This window comes from Gadus chalcogrammus, chromosome 16 (genome assembly GCF_026213295.1).
Source record: "Gadus chalcogrammus isolate NIFS_2021 chromosome 16, NIFS_Gcha_1.0, whole genome shotgun sequence".
NCBI lineage: Eukaryota > Metazoa > Chordata > Actinopteri > Gadiformes > Gadidae > Gadus > Gadus chalcogrammus.
This window is the reverse complement of record NC_079427.1, coordinates 33623842-33648995: the sequence shown is the minus strand read 5'-3', so window position 1 is coordinate 33648995 and position 25154 is coordinate 33623842. Positions and strand designations below refer to the sequence as shown.

The following is a 25154-nucleotide window of genomic DNA, read 5'->3' as shown; positions in this document are numbered from 1 at the left end:
TGAGCAAAAGGTATCGCATCTGTCAGTTAAATGTGGTTCAAAGAATAAAGGAATACGGTATGTACAGGTTTAAAACATATTGTATGTTAAAATAAGTCCCATACAATTTTGTGCTCGTTATTACGTTATATAATATTTTTTGATTTTTTTTTGCGGTTGGTCCGGGGGGGGGGGGGGGTTGCCCTCACACTGACATTGATATAAATACATATCTTTTGTAAAAGATAAAGGGCATAACTGAATAAAAGTAAATAAAAAGGGGGATCTAAGGCATACGCACACATATATTTATAATTATATACACACAAACACACACACTCTCACATCAATAATTATTCATGTGCATGAATAAATGATTAAGAACAGGGAGAATACAAAGTAGCACAACTGCAAAACTTCCGCAGGTGAAGCTTCTTCGGTCTGGAGCATGACACCGTGGAAGAGACAATATTTGACGCTTAGTCAAGCTTGATAAGGACGCAATACTGAATCAACATACACATCATACAACATACACCTTCAAGGACAACTTAATGATGCAATGAAACAGTAAAGATTGTAGTAAGGTCATGCTGTGGCTATGCCCTGAAATAGGCAAACACATAGCCCTATGTCTTGACAGGTAGCTTTGGGTGGTGTATTGTGCTGGCTATCATCTGATTCGGCTTAAGAGGACGGAACGGAAGGAAAAGGCCGTGGAAGGGCTTTCCAACTACCATTCAAAATCCCTTTGGAAACACTACTGAAAACTATGGCAGATAGTGGTTGATATTTTATTTTGATCAAATATTTGGGATAATTATTCTCAAACATTCTCTGAATTTGCAGTTTACAACTTTAGATCCCCCCTGGCACTGTTAACTAAAATGCATCAAAATGTTATGTGTGTTCAGGTTCGGGACTAGCCAACACAAACATTCTGAGTAAATTAAAGAAACATTGTCAAATAAATAGGACTAACTTCTGTCATCAGTAACACCCAATGCAAGCTTCGATGCAAGAAAAAAAAGTAGGCTGGCATGTAAATCCAGGCTCAGCTCAGGAATGTAATTCAGTCCCAAATAGAGACCGTGTGTGTGCGTGTGTGTGTGTGTGTGTGGGAATGTGCGTGCATGAGTGTGTGTTAAGTGGGTGGGAACTGAATGAAGGGAGTGGCAAAATTAAGGGTGGGACAAAAAGCAGAATGCAAGTGTCATGAATGTAATTGCAGTTTAGGGAAAGGCAGGTAGGAAGAGTACTTCCAAAGGTTAACTAACACTCCTTAGTGAGTGTGTCAACATCGGAATGGTGATAAGAAAGAGTGAGAGAGGTGGGCAAACAGCTTCCCTAGACGGCTGCTGTTGTGTGTTTCATTTTTGTGTTATATCATAGTTTATCTTTCAAACGGGTGACTTGTTATCAGGAATTATTATCAAAAGCAATGGATTTTTTCCTTGATTGTGGCTGATTTCTAAACTTTAACGTTTTTTCGAATTTCAACGGAACTATTTCCTTCTTGAGAAGGGCCAGCCTCAGTGGTCTGATACTGCTGCGATGAATGCCTTCCTCAGGGGAGTGTTGGGGAAAAATTCATCACAGGAAATCCCCACGATCCCCATAGCAGTGAATGAACAGACAACGCATGATGAAGAAGAGGATGATGAGGACAATACATCTGGTTTCAAGAAGGACAACCTTCGTAGAAACTCACGCTTTTACCGCTCCATGAGGAAGAAGCGCTTGCCTTCTTCGGAATCTTCTCAGAGTAAGTAACATTTTTGGTCAACAGTAGCTACTTGTATCCAACTCCTAAAATATAACATAACGTTAAGTTATAACATAACATAACGTAATGTTATAACATAACATAACGTTATGTTATACGTTGGTGTACAAAATCAGCAAAAGTACACCTGGGAGCATATAGGGAAGGCTTACTGAAACTCCACCAAATCAAACCTGTTTGGTAGTCATCCAGCTGGCTGCCAACACACCTCCACACTGAAGTTCACGTTCACCCTTGCTGGGGAAATAAGATCTTTTCATATGCATAGCTTCTGCAACCTTTGTAGGTGGTGCTAATCATCCTGTCATTTCGCTGTTTCATGCATTGACAAGGCATTGTGTTTGCCTCTTTTGTTTTGGCCCATAGCAGGTTTTGGTGTAAAGCAAACAAAGGGTTTTCAGACAGCTGGTTTTGTGTGAATTTAAGTGTATCTAACTTGATGAACAGGTTTCACATTTAAAACCCAAGAGAATGTTCAAGTGCTGTACTACCTTTAACCTCTCCTATTAAAGCTGCAAATAACCAACTAGGAAGTTTTAAGTCTTCCCCTAAACTGTGTTTTTGTGTGTGTGTGTGTGTGCGCGCGCGCGTGCGTGCGCGCGCGCGTGTGCGTGTGTGTGTGTGTGTGTGTGTGTGTGTGTGTGTGTGTGTGTGTGTGTGTGTGTGTGTGTGTGTGTGTGTGTGTCTCGACAGACACAGTGTGGTGTGAACATGCTCTGTAACTCTGTTGAGCAAGAGAGGGAGTTGTGACTCATGATAATGAGCAGCAGTTATTTGTTATGCAAAACAATTGTTGGCCTACAATTTCTTATAAAAAAACCCAGATCATTTGCATTTCTTCATTGGTTATATGCGCTATATTACTAAATATGCTTGATTGAGCAGCAATTGAAGCAATGACTAATTGGAATGCCTGCCTCATTAATTAACTTAATGCGGTTAGCAGGTAGTGAAATATATTAGGCTAATATTTTTGACTACTATTTAGCAGACTATTTTAAAAGCCACTGCAGAAATACTACAGTGAATTCACATCAGGTAATTTGAGCAGATATAGGTCAGGCAATGTACGTAGGTTGCACCCTCCACACCATCCTGCACAATAGTATTATTTTGGTCACCAAATGAGACAATTGAATTCCTCTTGCTAACAATTCCTATTAGACACTATTTGTTTCTCTTAAAGAATTATTATTATCATGACGATCTGTTATATTGACTCGTCACTCTATGACTTATCTATTGTGTTTATTATATTATTTTCTCTTTCTCCCTCTCTTCTTACAGCCTCAGGCTCTATCAAGGCTGTCTATGAACCAGATGCGGTGAGCAGAGTTAAATCCTTAAATGTGCAGCCAAGAAAACCTCAGGCACCTATTACAAGGAGGTAAGCTTTCCTAAAACACCATTCAGCTACATAACCTTCATATACATTCAACATTTAAATCTCAAGCACTTTGGTTAAATGTGTAAGCATAGGGTTCAAGACTGTTTCGTTTAAATTCTTACCAAATAAAAGGATGATCTGTTTCGATGGATCGATTTTGAGTGTACATTTTAAGTGTCATTCTTGTTATTCAAGACGAATTATGACACATTTATTTGTATATGAAACATGATCTTGGCCAGGTTTTTGGCATCTTATTCAGCTTCCCTTCTTCTACGCGGCTCAGCCATTCCATTGTACCGTTGCCTGGCAATAGAGAGTCTAAAAGCCTGCGCTCCCCTCATGACAGGAATCCTGTACAAGGGGATGGAGGAGGAGGAGGAGGAGGACCACTGAGAGATGTGGCCTATGCCTCAAACGGTGGGCACAGAGGCAATATAGCTCACCAGCCTTTACCTAAAATACAAAACATAGACAAGCACGAAATGGAAGGACTCTCAAAGTATACGGCTGCAGCCTGCAGTGTACAAGAAACCCATGGGGACTCTAAAGGATTTCTGCAACCTGGCTTTGAGACAGCAGAGGGAGATGGCATTAATCCAGGGTAAGGATGAAATGTGATTGTTGTCCATTGTAATGGCTCTCCAGAACATATTTGTACAGCTATTAATTCTCTTACGATATATAGTAAAAGTTAGGCAGTTATAATGAAATATATATCCATAAACATGACAAATGATTACAACAAATGATTAGAATACATGCTTGTATTGAAGACCATTAAACAAATATCTTTTTTTGTCTGAATTCAGCAGAAGCGAATGTTGTTATAATATCAATGTAAATGTAAAAAGCACTAAATTTCAAAGTTGAATAATTATTAGTTAGTTAGTTAAATAGTTATTAATTATGTAGCGATCATTAGTTGGATTACAGGAAATGTAGACTCGTCATCTCTACTATTATGGCAATCATGCATTTTTGTAATTTCTACTTAGAATGGTGATTAATGAAAGAAGCCCTCAGGCGAAAGTAGAGTCCGGCCACAGCCTCAACATCGTCAAAAACATTGGTGAGGATTCAAAAGCCAGCAATAGAAATTAAGTAATAAAGTCATATAAATAAAGTAATAAATAATTGTAACATTTGTTACATCCCTCAAAATCGTAGACAAAATAAAATGGATGTGTGTGTGTGAAAAGGTCATAAAGTGGGTGTGAGATCTCTGTGTCCAGTGTAAATACTGAAACATATTTACCATCTAAATGTGCACACCGCTATCATCTGTTATATAATTTATGGCACCCTAACCCTAACACCCACAATGGCAACATGCAGTTTATTTTATTCCAGCAATACACCCACAGAGGCCACATGCAGGATATTATGAGGGATGTTATGCAACAGAATTTCTTCCCTCTTCAAGGACTCGGATGGATGAGTAGGAAAACATTTGTACCTGGCCTTTGACTTGCTTTCCTCAGGGTCTTTTAAACACACATGCCTGGACATTAATCTTTGGTGCCTATCTAACACTCAAGACTAATATCCAAGGATCTTTGTATTCAACCCCACATGATTTTAATGTATACTGTAGCAATCTACACAGTAGAAAAGCAGTTTTTCAGGCTGTATGGATGCTGAGCCTGCCCATATGTTTTAAAAAAAACAACTCTCCGTGTCATTGTACCTTAGCCTTCCTATACCAAGAGTACCGGGACACATCCAAGCAGCAGGAAATTGACTTGCGCCGACAACGCGATGGACTCACTGTCAAAGCAGAAGCATCCGGAGGGCTGTCATCAAGCACGAGTTCTCCACCAGTGGGGCAGCTACAGCTGAGGAACAGCATTAACCCAATGAGCTTGTGGCAAAACCTGGAGATTGTACAGAATAGTAGCCTGCTCAATGAACTCTCACAGAAGGAGATCGTCATGCAGGAAGTGAGTTGTAGAGCAATGTCAAATGGAAGGTTACAGTGATTAGGTAGTTACTAGAGCTGATCTTACTTTAAAAATAACTGATTAGCTATTGTGGTTTCAGCCATCAAAACAGCTTCCCTTATCTTAATTTTTGTATTTTGTTTATTAATGTCATTTCATCTAGGCCATGTTTGAGCTTGTTAGCTCAGAAGCGTCCTACTACAAAAGTTTGGAGATCTTGGAGACCACCTTTCTACATAATCCTGTTTTATCCAACACCCTGAGCAACTCAGATATGCACTTCCTGTTCTCCAATATCAAGGAAGTGGTGAAAGCCAGTGAAAGGTTGGTCAGGCACAAGTGATCAATTTGACCTGTAATTTGAATAAAATAGAGCTACATTTTTTCTTCTTAATAACTTGGTCAGATGGGATACTATATCCCATCTTCAATTAGGTAAGTCTTTAGGATGAGAGTAAGGCGTTCAAAAAGACTAACCCTAACTTGTTTAGTATATTCTGTCATAATGATGATAAAAAATTATATTGTAAAAATAGTAATATCAATATAAATGTCTTCTATGATTTTAAATATCTTAAAAAAACACTAATCAAATAATTGGATTGGTAATGAGAAAGAATATCTTTAGTATTTTCACTCTTTTTCACTTTTCATCCCAGCTTCCTCATAGACCTAGAGAACCGGATAGAGCAGTCTATCTTGATCTCAGATGTGTGTGACATCGTCCACCAACATGCTACTGAGCAATTCCACGTTTTCAACACCTATGTTGTCAATCAGGTGTACCAGGAAAAAACATATAGACGAATATTGTGAGTATTATTAATGGCTTTCATAAAATGTTGATCTGTGTTCCGATAGTTTCATGCTTCATTGATTGGTTTGGCAGAGAAGCGACCTTTAATCTATAATGAAATGTGGAAAATGTTCCCTTCAGACGGGTAGTTTCTTGAAAGCGTTTCACCACTAACCATTCCAGAATGGATGAAGTTAAGGGCTTTCCTCACCATTTTCAAGATAATTGTGCTAACCTATTATACTATTATGAAACCAAATATTTTCTTTGAATTTGAACTGGTACATTGTTTTTCTTGGCCCTTTGACATTATTACTGTATGTTAGCTTAACCCTTTTAACTATCTGTGTTTGCAGTTAAACCTGAACCTCGTCTATTCAGCATCGCTTTGTTTTATATAAATGTATTCTCTAAATACACGAATTGATTTGAATAGTGGTTGTTTCCATTGCATTGACTCCTTATTGCTTTGAATGATATCATATCAACATATACAGCTACAGCTGTCATCAGATTCACATGTAAACAATGGCTTGCATACTGCTTGATACTGACACTATAATACTATGGTTATAGGAAAATATACTGATGGTTTTACGTATAGGGCGATGTTGGAATAGTGTGTCTGCTCCCTTTAGGCTTAAAAAATGTTTGTCGAATAATAGTTTTGTTTTGTTAATGTTTAAAGATTTGTTTCTAAGCATATCTTTGCATTGTATAGACAGGAAAATTTGGCATTTCGTGATGCCATTACGTCATTGGAGAAATTGCCCTGTCTGCGTGGACTATCTTTCACTTCCTTCCTCATTCTCCCCTTCCAGAGGATCGTGAGGCTCAAACTGCTTGTTCAGGTCAGTGCACTCTCAAGATACTTCCAATTCAATGAAAAGACATGCAATCAAGTTCAAACATGTTCAAACATTATAACGCTGCTTGGAAGCAGCAATACTACTGACTAAAAGGATTGATTTGTAACCAGGACTATAAATCTTAGAAATAGAAATGCAGGAATTGTTTAATATGTAATCAAATAGATTGAATATGTTGAACAAGGGTGCTGTATTTACCATTAAGTACTATCTTATCTTCTTATTACCAAAAGCTAGTACCATTTTTACCTTTTGGTTGACCAATTTATTATTATGGGGTTAGGGTTAGGAAAATATGAAAATATTAAAGTATCATTTCAAATATTATCTAGATTCTATATACTATACCTACATGCACATCTGAACAGTTGCAATTGTTCTTGCCCATTACAAGGCTTCTAATGCATACATTGACTGGTTCTGTTCTGTTACATTCTTTCTTGGTACAGAATATCCTTAAAAAAGTAGAAGAAAACTCTGAAAGGGAAGCAAATGCAATTAAGGCACACAAGGAGCTGGAGCAGGTGACCGATTGGTCTTGGGTTGGGTTCGAAAAGTGTAATATGTTTGAGAATGCTAATTACCTGTGTATCATGTGATAGATATAACATTAAGTTAAAATACGTCCTAGGGTTTGTTACACCTGTCCACATTAAATCATGATGTTGTATCTTCTGGATCGTATAAACAATTAATTAGGTTGTTCCATCGACACATAGCCTCCCAAAATACATATTTGTATACATTTTGCTCAGCCATTTTATGTTGTAATCATACGTTTACTTTCCGAATAGTAGGTTCTGATAATGATTCTGTTTACCACAGATTGTGAAAGACTGTAATGAGGGTGTAAGGAAAATGAGTCGCACTGAGGAGCTTATCAGCATTGAGAAAACGCTTGAGTTTAAGTGCAAGGTATAAGTCCGACCTTATCAAAGCTCTGTCATGAAATGATGATTAAGAAATTAAGAATTATGATTCAGAAATACTAAATGGACACATAGAGAACATGAATATACAAATTTCTTCCAAGTCAACTTTCGTGTCTTAATTTTCCACTTTGGCAGTCTGTACCAATCATCTCTCATTCCCGCTGGCTGCTCAAGAAGGGTGAGGTGCAGCAAATGTCTGGGCCTAAGAGCACCCGAACCATTCGAAGTCGGAAATTATATCAGCCTGTCTATTTGTTTCTTTTCAATAATCTGCTACTTATTACAAAACGCAACTCAAGGTTAGTGCTATTATATATATTGTTTGTGTAACTATGTAACAGTGTATCTATGAATTCTTTTCACAACCCTATCAGATAAATAGTTCTGTCTAGGATGAATGACATGGTGAAAGTTTGCCGATTTCTAATGCATATTGGTATCCCGGTAACTCGGCTCTCGGAAAATGTCGATCAGCACTGCTGTCCAGATCCATAAAAATTGTATTGACATGCCTTAATTTGAACACTTTTTCAACTTGGACCCATAATGGCAAAGTTTGTGTCTGTGTGTGTGTGTGTGTGTGTGTGTGTGTGTGTGTGTGTGTGTGTGTGTGTGTGTGTGTGTGTGTGTGTGTGTGTGTGTGTGAATCTGTGTTTGTGTGTGTGTGTGTGTGTGTGTTTTCGGGCGGTAAAAAGACCCAGTGCCAAAGAACAATGACCCTCAGAGGCATAGTTGCGTGTAGGAGCATTGACTGCTCCCGTGATCTGCTTTAAAAGGGCGGTTGCCGGGCCAGGCAGTGCTTGGACTGTGAATACCTTTCATGACTGCTTGCAGTCCTAGTTATGATTATGATTATTATTCTGATCATGTACATTGTTTGATGATTCTTGTTTTTGTATTCAGTCAGTGAATGTGTATCTTTATATTACAAATTGTATACAATCTCTAAGTTATCTTTAAGATTCTTCAAAGATCAGCTGGTAATTTGTTGGTTTTCCTATTGGTCCTTTATATTTTTTTAGAATTCCCTCTATTTCATTGTACACAGCATATCTGTCGTTAGGGTTGAAACCTCAAATCCTTCTTAAATGGTATTTTTCATTTCAGCGGCGATAAGTTTCAGGTTCTTGACTCTTGCACACGTGCAATGTTGAGAACCGAAGATCAGGAGGACCAGGGTCAGCAACTGGCAAACATATTTAATCTTAAGCTCCTGGAAAACCAAGAAGAGCGGCAGGTCAGCTACATGCTGAAGACCACCAGCATGTAAGTGCAAGAAGAGATCTGATCAAAGAGCAGTCATTGGTCAGAACATAATTTGCCTGTAGCCACGTTAACGACAGGATAATGATTATAGCATAATATGTACTTCATTAATCGCAGATGGAAGATTTGTGAAATCAACCATATCAACATTTAATAGTTTCTCCTTTTAATTGTGAATGGATCAATTGCTGTGGCAAATTGAAGCAGGTTTAAACAACTTAACTGTTTTTTGGGGGAATCAATAGGAGTGATAAGCACCGGTGGATATGTGCTCTGACCCCTCATCGGCGCACACGCTTTATGTCTACAAGTGCCCATCAACCAGGTGAGATAGGAAAGGATTCTTCAGTAAGAACATGTATGAATATATATATATACATATAAAAATATCCATTCTTGAAAACATGCGACTTAAGCTGTATGCTATCTATTCCAGACTCTCCTCAGGTCCAGTGTATTCAGTCCTACACAGCTCAGGAGCAAGACGAGCTCTCTGTTGAGATGGCAGACGTCTTGAACATCCTGGAGAGAACAGATGACGGTGTGTGCAGTGCCAATGTGTGCTAACGCTTTCTGAGAGTGCAATACCTGTTTGATTCCTACCTCGACCAAAATGTTTTGGCCTCTAATTCAGGTCTCAAGTTATTATTATCTTTACACCCAAGGTCGATTTGAGTGATATTGAGACATCACATTTCAGCCACACATTGAAATTTGATCAGCCAATTTGTTGACAACATACAGGTACAGATACACTGCACATACTTTGATCTATATAGATTCATTATTAATTAAGTTACCCTTCAGAATGATGTGCTAATATGTTCATATATGCTTTAATAGCTGCCATATATTTAACAAAATCTCAGCCATCTTGTATTAGCAATGCATAGTAAAAACAATGCTCCTATTCATGAGCTTTTCTTTGAAGATCCTCATCAGATATTTGGGTAACGCTTAACTTATAATAAGGTGCCATAATAAATAGCAAATTAGTCATTACCTAACCCTTTGCTAATATTCATTAATTGTTACTAAAATATATATTTGGCACATGTTAATTGTTTTTCACTGATCACAGTGTTAGGGTTAGGGCCATGTGTTAAGGTTAGGTTTAGGGCCGTGTGTTAGGGTTAGGGCCATGTCTTAGAGTTAGAGTCTCGTGTTCGGGTTGGGTTAGAGTTATGCAAACAACTAAAATTTAATTATTGATGAAAAAACTATTAACTTGTGCCAAACAGGTAATGGCTAGTTTGCTATTTATTATGGCACCTTATTATAAAGTGTTACCGATATTTGTCCTCTCCTAGGCTGGATGATGGGTGAGAGGCTCCACGATAGTGAGAGGGGCTGGTTCCCCACCCGGGTGGTGGAGGAGATCCAGAACAAAGAAGTCAGGGCTCAGAACCGGAAAGAAGTCTTAAGGATCCAACAAAACAAGATTGATGGACCACCCTCAGGAGTTAGAGGAGCGGGCATGAGGGGAAACAGGCGCCCACCAATGGTCTCCAATCATTCCCGCACAGAAGGCGTGCAATAAACTACTGCCAATTGAAGAAGTGCAGTGAACGAGAGGAAGTAATATATACTCCTTAGTATAGCGGAAAAAAAATTAAAAGGACACAATGTCACGTGTAAATAAGTGGTTAAGGATTGAAAGCACTTCAGTGGACAATTTTTATAAAATTAATTTAACACATTTTATAAATATAATGACACAAAGGTAGTTTGTAATGTATATCACCAGATGGATGTAGTTTGAACACAGCTATTTTTTTTCAAGTTCAAGTTTATTGTAGCCATTTCAACAGTATATAAAATACAGTTCATGATAAAACCTACAAATATTTTATTTTTCAAATACCCTCAGTCTAAACATTAAGATTCAGAAAACATTGTGCATGACAGTCTCGTCTTTGACCTTGCTTAAACAAAATAAAAGACAGCAGGGTGTGTTGCATGTGTTTATGTAGGAAATGACAAATCAGTTGTTACACAGTCAGTTAATTTCTCAAATTCTGATACAATGGTATAATTTAATAATATTATATATATGATCAATCGAGAAATCATGTTACATCATACTATTAATTTTATCTGCATTGCATTTAAATAAAGAGTGAACTGAGTATATAAATATTATTTAGGTAATACTTGTTTTTGTAATTATTCAGTGTATAAACAGTAGTTATGGTTATCAAATAATTCAAAAGTGCAGCTTTTTGGGGATGTTAAAACAATACCTAATTTCTTAAATATGAACCTAAAAAGAAAAACTTGAAGTATAGATCAGTGCATTTCACAAGTTATCAAAAATGTTTGAATGTTTCAATAGTTTGCCAAGATCAAATGGAAATTGAGACACAGTAGCCTACTGCCCAAAATTGTACATCAAATCAAAGTATATCTAAAGGAAGAATTTAAACATTTCATACATAAGTGTTTTCAATGTGATTAACTGCAATTTGTTGCTTGCATGACATATTGCATTATTCTTTCCATTTCTATAATTACAGAAGTCCAGAAATTGTGTTCAGATTCCCTTTATAATAAAACAATAACTTTCGATTAGCTTGAATAGACTTATACTACCTTTTTTTAAAAGATACCTTCTAACCTCTGATTACAAGGTCGTGTCTATTCTTTCTATCCTAAAATGATCATAACATCAGGAACTGGAGTTGGAGTAAAATCTATGTAAAATGCAATATTTATTTTGAATGGAATTTATTTATCTAAATGGTGCTGTCATGTTCTCCATGTATGTCTCTGTTATGCTTTAATAATTGGCCAAACACCTCTCCGTACAAAAGTCTCCGTAGACTAGTCCTTCAGACATCAGGCTTCATTCAAATCAAAAGGGAGAAATGGATGGATATAGATCACAATATCACAATATTATGTGTATATATAAAAAAAATCAACAACTCAACATAGGACTACATATATACATATCATATAGCGGCAAAAATTGTATACATCAATATGTATATAAAATGACTGCTATGCAAAAAAGAATACACAAATATTTTTGATTCTATGACATAGGAACGTAGTAAGCTATTTCAATAAGGCAGACGGCTAACATGTAATTTTTAAAATCATGTTCAAATCATATGTACATTGATATGAAACAAATAGACAAAAAGATTGTTAGGATACGGTAGGAAGGATAGTAACTGAGTGAAATGACCCGGAAGTATCTAGTGGCAGCCACGATAAGAGCTGTAGAATTCTCTAAATGCTAAGGAAAAGTGTTTCAATACTTCCTGATATCTCTTTTAGCATAGGGTACTGCACCATAGGCCTCAACATATTCTGTTTTTTGCTCAGGAAATGTCCTTTCCTAACAGGATGACCCGGAAATACTTGGAGGAAAGGTTGTTCAAATTCTAAAAATGTTTTGGATTCTCGATGCAACCTTTAACCCACCTTTAGCATAGGTTACACCTGACCAACCTTTACGAAAGGAAAGGAGATATTGGTAACCCATAATCCTTTACTGCGGCAATATTTGAAGCAACAGGCCAACGACGATGTTTACCGACTCTACGGGAAGACGCAGGAGAGACGCGGTAAAGCAGAAGAAAGGAGAGAAGGAAAGAACATTTATAATGATGGATATGGATACCGATTCCAGAAACATAATTATTTGAATCGAAAGGAACTCAATAATTGCTGTTTAGCTAATACAATTACATGAAACTACACAGTTGAAAGTGATGGAAATGGATTAACTTGGCAATTAATGTCAACTTATTCGTAGTCTATATAGCACCTACAAAATAGCAATGTGCTGTAGAAACTAGCCTAACAAAATGGAAAACCCTAAAGATAATAAAGAACTCATAAAAGGCCAAAGGGGTGATCCATCAAAGTCGCTGAAGAAGGCGGCGCTTAGTTGATTAAGCCCAGTTAGAACTAACGCCAACTTCCACTTGAGGCCGTTACGTAAATTAAGCACACAAGCTGCAATACCCCCACATAGCCACATGGGAGCAGGATCAAACATATGCTGCATTACCCCCACATAGCCACAAGGGAGCAGGATCAAACATACAAGCTGCAATAACTACTCCAGCCACAGATGGCAGCACCTTTAGACAGGTGAGGAAGCCGCAGCCAACACGTCACATAGGCCACGCCTACTTGATACAAATGCGGAGCGGGAGTGAGATCAGGTCAGAAACCCATGGCAGCCCCGTTGGTAGCCCCGTGGCTAGAAGATAGGTCAGCCGTGGGTCGCTCCACGCGCGTGTTAAATACAATTCCCCTCTTTTTGCTTCATAGTTACCATACCGAAATACTTTAACAAATAAAGTGAGTTAAAAGCGATCCGGTTTAGACTTTCTTCAACAACACGACAAGGATAAAGCCATTCCATCAACCCAGTTCAGCCGCACCTTGCTCAGGTTAGTTCAAACCAGGCTAACATTATCGTGGATTATGCTCGCTCATGAGATATGTAACCAGCCCAGAATGTCGAATCATGAATCAAATGTCCGAAAAGGACAGAGCGGGATATTATCCAGCGGCGAACAGAAGCTGCTTGTGGAGGTCTATGAGGAGTACAAGCATATAATAACTCAAAAAGGGAACACCGTAACCATTAATAAAAACAGGGAGGCCACCTGGCAAAAAAACCGCCATCTGTTGAATGCATTACTGTATTAAGCATAACATTTTAATTGAATATTGACAATGGTTTTGTAATCAGGGAGATGGTCTCGAGGTAACTTGTCAGACTTGCACCGAGACGTCCGGCGTTCAGGATTACTGTAGAAATCAAAGAACTCTTGCCATATATTTTCTATTTCTTTGAATATTTTTAATTGACCGACCATAGTATTTATCTCAACAGAAGTGGTCTTGCCTGCCTGCTGAGAAACTCACCTGAATGGAATTTATGTGGCTGACAATTTTCCATGCTGCATTGTCTGTCAAGTGACCAAGGCTTCACTATCAGTAACATTAATATTAACATTAACTTTACCATGGGTTTTTCATCACAACAGTAATTTTTGGCTGGATGACACCGACCTCAATTCTGAGTGGCTAAAAATGGAGAGAGGGGACTGCTTGCCTTTTTCCATAGGTGCAATTGTCATGTCCCCAGTATCACTGAATAGGTCAACATATGATCATAACCTTTTAATACATGCTGCCATACGGGTCTGGAAGCTGCTGAAGTCCACTCTTAATTTAAGAGATGTCTTTCCTTCTCCCAATCGTAAATAACCCCTCCTTCAAACCCTCTACATTAGACGGTGCTTTAGTCCAATGGAAGGACAAAGGGATTAGAACCGTGGGTGACCTTTACCTGAAGGGTACCTTCTCCTCCTTTCAAGATCTGCGGGAGAAGTATAAATTAAACTCTAATAATTTTTTCAGATATCTTCAGATCAGGGAATATGTGAAAACACACTTGCCGGACTTCGTCACTACCAGCCCAGATAAACTTGACGTGTGTATTAACAGACAGGCGGATTCAGATAAGTTGATATCCTATGTTTACAATGTTCTACAAAACATTAATGCCCCTTCATCTGAGGTCTACAAGCGTGCTTGTAGACAAACTCCTGATGACCTATGGGACGACAGCTTTCATTATATTCAAACTCGCTCCATAAATGCCAGACACTGTCTAATACAGTTTAAAAGTGCTACACCGGCTATACTACTCGAAATCCAAACTGAATAAAATATTCCCTAATGTTTCCCCCCTCTGTGATAAATGTCAGATCCATAAAGCCACTTTAACCCACAGCTTTATTCTTTGCCCCAAAATCGAAAGCTTTTGGACCGAAATTTTCAGAATCTTCTCCAATACTCTGAAAATTACACTAGAGCCAGACCCTAGAATGATTATTTTGGGGCATTCCGAGGCACTTAGTAAACTGACTGCCTCTCAACAACGCTTTGTCTCTTATGGACTAATAGCAGCAAAAAAACTCATACTTAAATTCTGGAAGGGTGCTGAAGTTCCTCCATTTAGGCTGTGGATTTCAGATTTAACAGACACATTGCATCTAGAACGTATTAGGTTTATCTTGAGTGATTGAAGCAATTTTCAAAAATATGGTCACCTTTTATCTCATTCCTCGATCAACAAACTATTTGAACATAAATATAAAAATCACACGTTGGCACGGATGGGTAGGTTAGGGGGTGGTGGATGGGCAGTTTCCTTTTTTTTTTTTAATGTATTTTTATGTTTATTCATTTATTTATTATTATTACTTTTTTACCATCTTCTTTACCATTTATATTATGCTTGTAAAAAATGTAAAATTGAAGCTTTTCCCTATTGCGTATAAATGTCGAGTGATGAGAATGATTCCAATAAAAATATTTGAAACTTTACCATGGGTTTTTGCAAGTTATATTTGGGTTCTAGGGAAATTGTAAGACATATTTATTATACAAAGTCAATTGTTAGGCCTACCTTCTCTGACAAAAAGGGAATTACAAAAAAGCCAACGCCAAGATTCTATGACGTAGAACACGAACTCGGGTCACCCGTACCACAGGGCAAGTGCTAGACCACTAACCTAACTACTGGTTCCTAATATCGATAGAATACACAGATTTTTATAAAAATATGTTGAGAAAATATCCACGATAACAAAAGATAGCAATTCATTCAATTATTTCATTTGCATAATTTAATCTTAGACCCTTAGTGAAAATATACGCTGTTTGTACTTCATATATGGATTAGGATTAGACTAGGATTGGCGGAACCTTCTGATGGTACACTTGTTGCCGACAGATGGGACTTCTCTGAAACACCGATCAAGTAAGCCTGACAGTTAACCTGCTACTGACCAGGGGCCGTATTCACAAAGGATCTTAGGGCTAACAGTAGGTCCTAACTGGCGAATTTAGGAGTAACTCCTAAAAATAATGAGCGTGTCTCTCCTAACTTTTTTCACTAAGAGCAATTCACAAAGTATTTTAGGCCTAAAAGTAGCACCTAAGTCTAGGTGAGCTTAAAAGTCCTCAAGAGGACTCCTAACTCAGTAAGACCTATTCACAAAGAATCATAAAATACCTGCGAGACGAAATGTTAGGGTATTAAACTTGTTGTGGAGTTAGTGCGCGATGCAATAACATCCCCAACTAACAGGATGCCAAATGTTTGGCCACACTACGTTATTTAGCAACAGGGGAAATGCAACTTTGCAATGCCGACGATTTAAAAATATCGCAACCATCAGTCAGCCGTGCCATAAACTTTCCTTTGGACATTCAACAATTACACAGGATCAAAGCCAACTTCATGGCAATTGCAGGTATGCCCGGTGTGGTCGGTCCTATTGACGGGACGCACATAAAAATAATTGTGCTATCAAAAGACGAGGACGTGTTCGTCAATAGGAAGAAAGTGCATTCCATCAACACGCAGGTTGTTTTTGAGGCAAATTTTAACATAGCCTACTGGATGTTGATGCAAATTGGCCTGGAGCTTCAGCTACCCATGATTCGCGCATTTTAATGGTGAGCGGTCTGAGGCAGCTTTTTGAGATGTACCAGTTGGGTGTCACTTGCTGGGTGACAGTGACATGCAAGACGTGGCTCTAGACACCCTACCTCAATCCACAACCGGGAGCACAGTTAAAGTATAACATGTAAGTGATCACGCAGATTACGCTTAGTCCTATGCGTAAAACACATCGTATTGGCTCTTTGACGCCTTTTATTTGTTGAATCCATATTTATTATTGTTGACTGATTTCCTCCATATATGCTAGAGCAAACAAACATACACGAAATGTTGTGGAGAGAGGAATTTGGCAGATGAAACGTCGGTTTCATGTCCTCCACGACGAAATACGCCTCACCCCAGAGAGGGCAAGCACAGTAATCACTGTATGTGCCATTCTACACAACCTCTGCAAGTGGAGGAACATTCCACAGCCAGACGATGATGATGATGATGATGGCGATCAACATGACAATGAATTTGGCCGTGTGGAACCGAGTGGACTGGCATTTAGGGATCACTTTGAAAACACATTTTAGGTAAACGCCTTGGCACAAATCAGTCAACACATAACATTTATTTTCTTTAAAATTTTACGTATTTTTATTGTTTGCTTTCTCTCTCTCTTGAACGTGCAGGCTACAACGTCATTATCGTGGTCTGCACAAAATTGTCATCATGCGTGTACTCTGCTAACTGCACTATAACTACTTAATAGGAATTCATTTCTAGCCTAGGTGATTTCCTTGTTTTTCTGTGATTTAGTGGGCTCGTCTGAACAACCAATCACCGAACTGACCGGTTCTATCTCGTGCACGAGAATTGACCTAATCCATAGCAACGGCGCGTCACTCTTAGTTCATTCTTAGTGATTCATCCTTAGTAAGAGTAGGTCTCAGCGGCTTTGTGAATAACTTTTAAGAAAAAACTCCTACGTAAAATGTTTTAGCTCGAGTTAGGAGCACTCCTAGCGGTAAGGTAAAATGCTTTGTGAATAGCGGAGATTCCCTTAAATTCCGTTCCCACGTTAAGGGAACGGAACTTTAGCTGAAAGTAGCGAGGCTAAGCAGAATAAGCCTGGCTTTGCCTTTAGCTTGGTTCATGGAATACCCCTTAACAAGTTATTATCGTAGCCCATAATTGACACCATAAGAAAATAAAATGCCCACTTCACATTTAAGAAAGACTACTGGGGGCAGTTAATTTCAACATTAACATAAGTTTAGCCCCTTTTTCAAATGTGAATTGGGATTCAAGTGGCCTAAAATATTCCGGACCTAGTCGGACCTAAATGATTCTCACTGTTGGCGACAACCTGATTGAAATCAATACGACAAGAACGCATGGATCGAAAGAGCGCTTGTTGTAGTCCATCTTCGGAAAATTGTAGCTTCACGCTAGAGACGCTAGAGTTTAGCAATACTCGCCGTCGCACAATGACGTCGGCTAGGAAAATTGGAGTCTAGTTTTCCTATGTTCGAAAGAAAGCACCCTTTCATCTCTTGACCCGATGACTTTTTCCATAAGGTTAAGGAAAGGAGACATCGAAGTTAGGAGATTTGACTTTCCGAATTGGGCCCATGATTTATGAAAAGGAAAGGAGATAAAGCCGCCCCACAATTCCTTGCGTTAGCAACATTTAAAGCAAAGTACCAGTCACTCATTCAGGGAAGCAAACAGTCAACTTTGAATATCAATCACGACAGGTGGTTGGGGTTGAGCGACCATTCTCATTGTGACAACTATTATGTTGCACTTTTGTGACTGGTAGCCTCGGTTTATTTATTTTCCCATAAAAATTCAAACCTAAGTAATGTTTTTCATGTTGTCCACTTTTATATAGCCTGTATGAAACATGGTCAGAGCGCATGGAGTGAAAAGTTTAGAAATCTTTCTCTTTCGATGCAAACGTGTAACTAAGCTTTGTAACAAAGGGTTGTATAAACCTTATACCAACCTTATAACCTTATACACAATCGTTTTAGCACAATCAACAAGTTTCTTTCCCTTTCGATGGAAGCACATTACGTATCTTGCCAAGGGTATCTAGCCCTTATACCAATGTCTGGAAGTGAAGCACCATAGTTTTCAACACAAGACGCAACGTTAAAGATCAGCAAGACATTGTTGGTCAATCAGTGATTCTCTTGCTCTGAAAAGCAGTTTCAGCAAATAAAAATACTGAAACTGACCGCGTCCCTTAAACCCAGTTTCACACCAAAATGTAGTGTAACTTTGAAAACGTAGTCGTTTTACAATAACGGCTCTCAACATGTGACACGCCAACGTTTTTTGCCCTGTTCTTTTCAATGGGCCTGAGTCCAGGTCACGGGACTAACAAAGTTGCTGGAGTGGTTGCTATTGATTATTTCCTTTGTCAAGTGCAATGATCATGGCAAGCTGCATATTTATAGTAACTAGAGTATCCGTGCGCACGTTGCGCCCGCTCAACCTCTAGTTGTAGTTAAACCCATAGTTATAATCTGGATCCCCAGTCGATAATGTAACAAATATCTGAGCGCATAATATAACATTTTGCCTATAATGTTACATCCTATAACATTTTGGTTCACCTATTACATAATGAAGCAAGGATAATAATTATCTCCTTACGTTATGAAGCAAGCATTATCATTTTTCTACTTAAAAGCCGTTTTCACATATGTCCTCCTCATTTTTGCCTAATTTGTATATCAGGAGATTCAACCCTGAGGGTGATTTGCAAGGAGAGGGATATGATGTAGGGTCTTAGTTCGCAAGAGGCGGGATAAGTTAGGCCGTTGTCACTGTAGTTTGATTTGGTTTTGTCACGGTTAGCGGGTGGCAGGCAGGACTCAATAGCAGACAGTTCAGATTAAGGATAATTTATAAACGCAAAAGGCAAGGAACACCGAGAACACAGGTGACACAGGTAACACAGGGAACACACAGGACACAACTCACCACAAACTACAATAATCCGACAAGGAACAAAGGAAAGACAAGGGCTTAAATACTAAACACATCGAACACATTTTCACACACTTATCTGTACTTTTGTAAGGGATCCGGTTATTTAAGTTCCTGTTTTTTCAGCAACATGTGTTTTTTATTTACATTTTGTAGGTCAGTTGGTGGTGTCATGTGCTTATCTGTTTGTTTTGGATTGCAATGTACTTTCGACTCCACCCTGCTACTTCCTGCTTTTCTTTGAATTGCTGAGATCCCCTGAGTTTGTGAACACACCTGTTGCTAATGTGTGTTGATTGGTTTGTTGCTACTTAAGCTCAGTGTGCCCATTCAGGCCACGTTTATACGTAGCAGGTTATTTATGGAAACGAATATTTCCCCCCCTCCATTTTCCAAAATAACATTGTGCACACATTGTTTTCAAAAAAGTTGTCGTTTACAGCAAAACGCATAAAAACGCCGTCGAGCGCCATTATAACTATGCGAAACCTATGGGCGGCAGTGTAGGGAGAAGGATAAAGCCATGAAAGCCAATCAGAATCCTCAGAATCAACAACAACGAATAACACAAGGGTCTTCCTGTAACAAACAAACTGTAAACATAGGGCGCTCATATGACGTTAAGCATTTACTGGCGCATAATGTGACGATTCAGAACCTAAAACCCTGTTTCTCCCCGTTGACACGACAACACATAACCGGCGTTTTCAGAAATCTCCACTTCTGCCGGAGTTTTTAGAAATGATCGTTTTCTGTGATAAAAACAGCGTTTTCGTGTAAATGAGAGGCCAAACCGCGTGGAAATATCTGCGTTTTCCCTTCGTGTAAACGGGGCCTCAGTCTCTGTCGGATCGTGCCTGTATGTTACCTGTGCCTTGCTGGGAATAAACTCAGAGAAAGTTTTTGAAACCAAGCCTTCTGTCTGCGATTGGATCCTTTTCTACTGAAAGCCTAAAAACTTTCTACTCCTTACTTTTTAAAAATGGCCTCGTTACTCCTATTTAATTTCGGCTTGTTTTTATTCCGCCGGCGTTCAAAAAAACAAACAAAAAAACCTATCCAGACAATTCGCACCATCGGATAGAGTGGATTTTATTTGTTGGATGAGAATAGAAACATATACCATTCTGACACCCTATTGGTTGCAGGGCTGATCTTCAGTCCAAAAAGAGCATGCATTGGCTCGAAGAACTTTGAGAACCAGTTGCTTTTGCAGCTGAATAAAGCCTATTGGTAACTCTTTGTTGCATGGTCTGTGCATAACTGGGGGGTATACCACGAACCTCGCTGAACATACCCAGGCTTTCTTGGGTAAACCTGGCTGGACAGAGCCACAACTCGCAATCAGAGTTAAATGGTACCACGAAGCTCACTTTAGATTCAATTAGTTGAACCAGGTTTCCGCTTTAGGTTCAGTGCGCGTTCACTTGAAAGGGGCGTTCTTTGTGTCATTTTTCTCACCTTTACGATAGTTCAAGCAGTCTATATGCGTATAAGTGAAAAGATTCTGCATATTGTCTATAAAATAACTATGCCAAATACAGAATTGTTCACCATTAATCCAAATAGAATGATGATGATTAAAAAATGCATAAGCAACGTCCATCCTGCCTTATTCTATCATTTAGGGAATTCACTTTAAATACACCCTATGTAAGAAATGTATCGCATGTTTTCAACCGCTGAGAGGTAGTGGCTGTAGCGTAGTGGATTAGTATAAGACCCGAACGCCAGCGACCGGGGTTCAAATTCGCCGGTCTATCATCATGCATTTTACCCCCATAGATGTGGTTGCCAGCACGGCCTTGAAAATATGGGTTCAAGTTCAAAATAAAAAAAAAATAGACTGACGCGCTACCTCCACTCTAGCACTCCGTCACGGAGACACAATGAACAACAGTAAGCATTGTCTACATAAGGTCCAAAAGGACGATCAAATAACGAACACCCTCTGATGAGAATCTGTATCTCTCATGAAGAACCCCAATTTCGTTGTTTGCACAATGGCAATAAAGTCTGAAATCTGAATATCGTCAGACAATGCCAAAGGATCGGTTCTGTCCCGTAAAACCCTCCGTCTCCGGAGTGACGCCTGTACGAGAAGTGCGCCGAGGTCCACGGGAACACCCACAAATGGTGACGCCATTCTCAGAGGAGGGGCTAGGAAGCACGCCGATTTAAGTAGCCGATCTCCGGCTAGACTAAGCCGAAAAACTGCTCCCGACCAGGTTTGGTTGCGAGCATAAGTCACCATGGTGATACAGCGACGCTAAAAGAGATCGACTTTCGTGGTACAACTAACCCAAGCTTTGAGCTCAACATACCTCGCTAACCCTCTAAGTGAGCTTCGTGGTACAGGCCCCAGATGTAGATACTGGTGTAGATATTGTGGTTTTTTTTCAGGAAATGTTTAATCACTAGCAAAAGTTTGGTTAGCACCGTCAGCTGGGCACTGCTGATTTGTTATGGTGCGTCCCAGTTTGCCAAGTTCTTACTCGTTACATCTTTAATTAATGCAGCTAAGCTTGGATACGTGCTTTTGATAACATGCCTCTGAAGTTTGACTTTTTGCACCATTCCAATACTTACAGGGAACTAGTCATCATATCTTCCGCTCCATGAAACACATGTTAATGCTCAGTAGTACACATATATGGTTCTTTAATGTATTTGCATTGTACCCATATGCGTTCATTTTCAATGGGCATAAATGTGTCTGAAACAGGTGCATCCCAATTTTTTCAACATTAACATTAAAGTCATTAGATGGCATTTACAAAAAAAAAATTGAAGTGGGGCAGTGTGCTATAGAGGTGTGCTGTGTGTGCGTCACTAATTCACGGATGGGATAAATGCAGAGACCAAATTCCTTGTGTGTGTGAGCATACTTGGCAAAAAAGCTGATTGTAATTCTATAGGCCCCTGTGGCACGGCCTAAGCTTTTGTCCTTAATGGCATTTTTTCCCCCTTGCATTACTTTTACTGTAATACTTTAAGTAGTTTTGAAACCAGTACTTTTATACTTTTACTTAAAGAGATACATCACCGGTGGGAATATGAAGGTTTTATGAATTATATAATTCAATGTATTATAAATGTGAAAAGAATTTGAAATCGGTTCATCCTAGCCTGAAAAAAGGCAGAAAGAGTGTTTTCATGGTCTCTCTGGCTCAAAGTAAGAAAACCTGCAACTACCACAGTGCATTGCGCTCGCTGCCCCGCCCACCTGTTTCCGGTCTCTCGTCCCCCTCAATCCCCCTCAGTACGCGAGCTCCCGCCCCCTCTCAATCCATATTGGTGGAAAAATTGGCGGCAAATTTGCCACCAAAAGAGTGTTGTAGTCCTCGGCCCTTCTAGCGGGACAAGAGGTTTCTCCCGAAATGACGTCAAACGCGTCATTTGACGTCATTTCGGGAGAAAATTAGATGAGAAAAAATGGGCCAAGGGGAGACTGGTTTGGACTGATATTTATTTATATATTTATTTATATTACAATAGCGATTTTATAATGATAGAACGCCGGTTCTAAATGGGTGAAGTATCCCTTTAAGTAAAAAGCTTGAGTTGATACTTCAACTCCTACAGAAGTATTTTTAAACACTAGTATCTACTTGAGTAATGAATGTGAATACGTTTGACACTGCACACAGGACACAACTCACCATAAACTAGAATGAAATCCAACAAGGAACAAAGGAAAGACAAGGGCTTAAATACTAAACACAGGGCACGCAACGAGTAACAGCTGAAACACATTAGGGGATGGAGCAGTAATCACACAGGAGGGAAACTTGACCGGACATGGGGAGAAACAAGACAGAGATACCAAAGGAGAACAGGGAACACACCAAAACAAGACAAGGAAACAGACCAGGACAGGTTTGACTACAGACCAAATGGAGGCAGGGTTAGAACTCATCACGATCATCTTAAATGTTGCTAAAATGATGCACCATATATTCCGTTGCATCCACAAAATCCGAAGCATCGATCGAAGAAAGATTGGAGCTAGACACAACGAAGAAGAAAGGCGTTGCGTAAAAATGCGTTACCGGGGAAAGAGCGATTTTTTTTTGTTGCTTCATTTCACATATAACAAACACTGGGACAAATGTAGTTGATTTCTTTGTTTAACTTAGAAAACAGGTAGTGGAAGGACGGGACCCTATAATGTTTCAAAGTACAACTTATTACCGCTGTATCAGCTGTTCTTTCCCAAATAATTTAACAAGAATGTGTGGCTAGGTAGATGAGAGAAGCAAAGTGTATGCGCGAGGTGCACAAGCAACATTATGCATGCTCCCTTAAAATAGCATCTGAACAACGCGCCACTGACTTTAAATCAGGTATTTCCTGGTTTGTGGCGCAAGTGATTTCTGAAACTGCAAAATAGCACCAGGGAACGTTTGTGCCAGAACATGCCTCCTCCTTTCGCTGAACCGCCCCTTGGGGCGCAAGATCATTCCCTACTTTGCCGAGATGTGGCGCAGGAGGGAAAAGAATGCTCTGCGCCAGTTGCAAACCAGCAACGACACATGCGCCAGTGAGAAAGTCAATTGCGCCGGATGCAAGATAGGGCCCAAACTCTTAAAAAGTCCCAGGGACGCTACATTTCCCCCCGCCCCCCTTCAAAGTTCCTCATCCTCGAGTGAACAAACAAAGTCCTGGAAGGGACCCGGAGCTCTACCCTCCCTACGAGGCTGTGTTGCGGCCACTGGGGGCTGGGGAGAAATAGAACCACGAGTATCAGGCCCAGGGAAGGGCAGGGGGAAAGGGAGAGGCGGGGCTGAGGGCCAAGTTGCTTACTGTGCTGATTGACATGAATGGGAGAGAGGGATAGGGTCAGGTGGGTGAGCGTCAGTCGGAACACAGGTGCGTGTGTCCGGGGCCCATTTGCACCGGTGCGGGAAGCCACAGGGCTCGCTTGGGCAGGTAGAAGGGTGGCGTTGCCTCGATAAGGGGCAAACCTGTCCCTGTTTGCGGGCTGTAGGTCCAGACCAGCTCCCCAGCCTCAGAGTGCACATCATAATTCCTTTTCTGCTTCACCCCTGCGCTCAGCAGCGGTCCCCTGGCGAAGGACTGAGCCGTCTCCAGGTGGTCCTGGAGTCTCCTGGCGTACTCTGGGCCGGGAGGAACAGGGGGAGAATCGGGCGGCCGGCCAAACGCCAGGTCAGCCGGGGTGCTGAGCTCTCTGCCCAACATCAGCAGAGCAGGTGTGCAGGAAGTCAACTCCTGGACAGCTGACCTGTAGGCCATGAGCACCAGAGGCAGATGAGTGTCCTATTCCCGCTGATGCTTAGCCGAGACAATGGCCAGCTGCTGCATCATACAGCGATGAAATCGCTCAACCAAGCCGTCACCCTGGGGTTGCCGGGGGTAGTTGCAAACCAGCAACGACACATGCGCCAGTGAGAAAGTCTTATTTATGAGTTTTAATGGCAGCACTAGTTTTTGGATTAATTTAAGAGGCGTATGCCTGTGCTCTTCCTTTTCCGCCACTAGATAACAGTCAAATATGGAGGCTTTGACATCTCAAGACCGGCTCCGGCGCCCATTCCGTCTAGAACTCACTCTAAATTGAACACACTTCCATATTGAACACATTTCGAACTTTTGACCACACTTCCATATTGAACACACCTCCAATTTTAGAACCAGGACAAATGAGGGAAGAAAAGTGTCATAGAACCTAAATTATATTTCTGGAAAGTTCCCGGGGAACATCATGGGCTCTATTTTAATGGTCTTAAACGCAAGTGAG

General features: G+C 39.9%; 1 protein-coding gene across 3 annotated transcripts; it reads left to right on the top strand.

Moving 5' to 3' along the window:
• The first annotated feature begins 1115 nt into the window (after positions 1–1115).
• On the top strand, positions 1116–23729 carry LOC130405907 (ephexin-1-like). Of its 3 annotated transcripts, XM_056611214.1 has the most exons (16): positions 1116–1309; positions 1504–1744; positions 3053–3152; positions 3502–3756; positions 4151–4224; positions 4848–5095; positions 5259–5419; positions 5755–5907; positions 6613–6742; positions 7210–7284; positions 7586–7675; positions 7828–7991; positions 8800–8958; positions 9204–9283; positions 9395–9499; positions 10269–23729. In XM_056611214.1, the coding sequence occupies exons 2-16, from the start codon at positions 1534–1536 to the stop codon at positions 10496–10498; spliced, it is 2235 nt and encodes a 744-aa protein (XP_056467189.1). In that variant the 5' UTR covers positions 1116–1309; positions 1504–1533; the 3' UTR covers positions 10499–23729. The 3 variants fall into 3 exon arrangements, with proteins under 3 accessions (XP_056467189.1, XP_056467188.1, XP_056467190.1); XM_056611213.1 differs by having other exon boundaries at positions 1117–1744; XM_056611215.1 differs by lacking the exons at positions 1116–1309; positions 1504–1744; positions 3053–3152 and adding an exon at positions 4506–4593 and having other exon boundaries at positions 3739–3756.
• Positions 23730–25154: the final 1425 nt, after the last annotated feature.

Excerpts from the sequence above, each read along its gene's own strand:
- LOC130405907 (XM_056611214.1), top strand. The coding sequence starts at position 1,534 with ATGAATGCCTTCCTCAGGGGAGTGTTGGGGAAAAATTCATCACAGGAA. Across the intron at positions 8,959-9,203 it reads ATGCTGAAGACCACCAGCAT|GAGTGATAAGCACCGGTGGA; the intron begins GTAAGTGCAAGA and ends GGGAATCAATAG. Across the intron at positions 9,500-10,268 it reads CCTGGAGAGAACAGATGACG|GCTGGATGATGGGTGAGAGG; the intron begins GTGTGTGCAGTG and ends GTCCTCTCCTAG.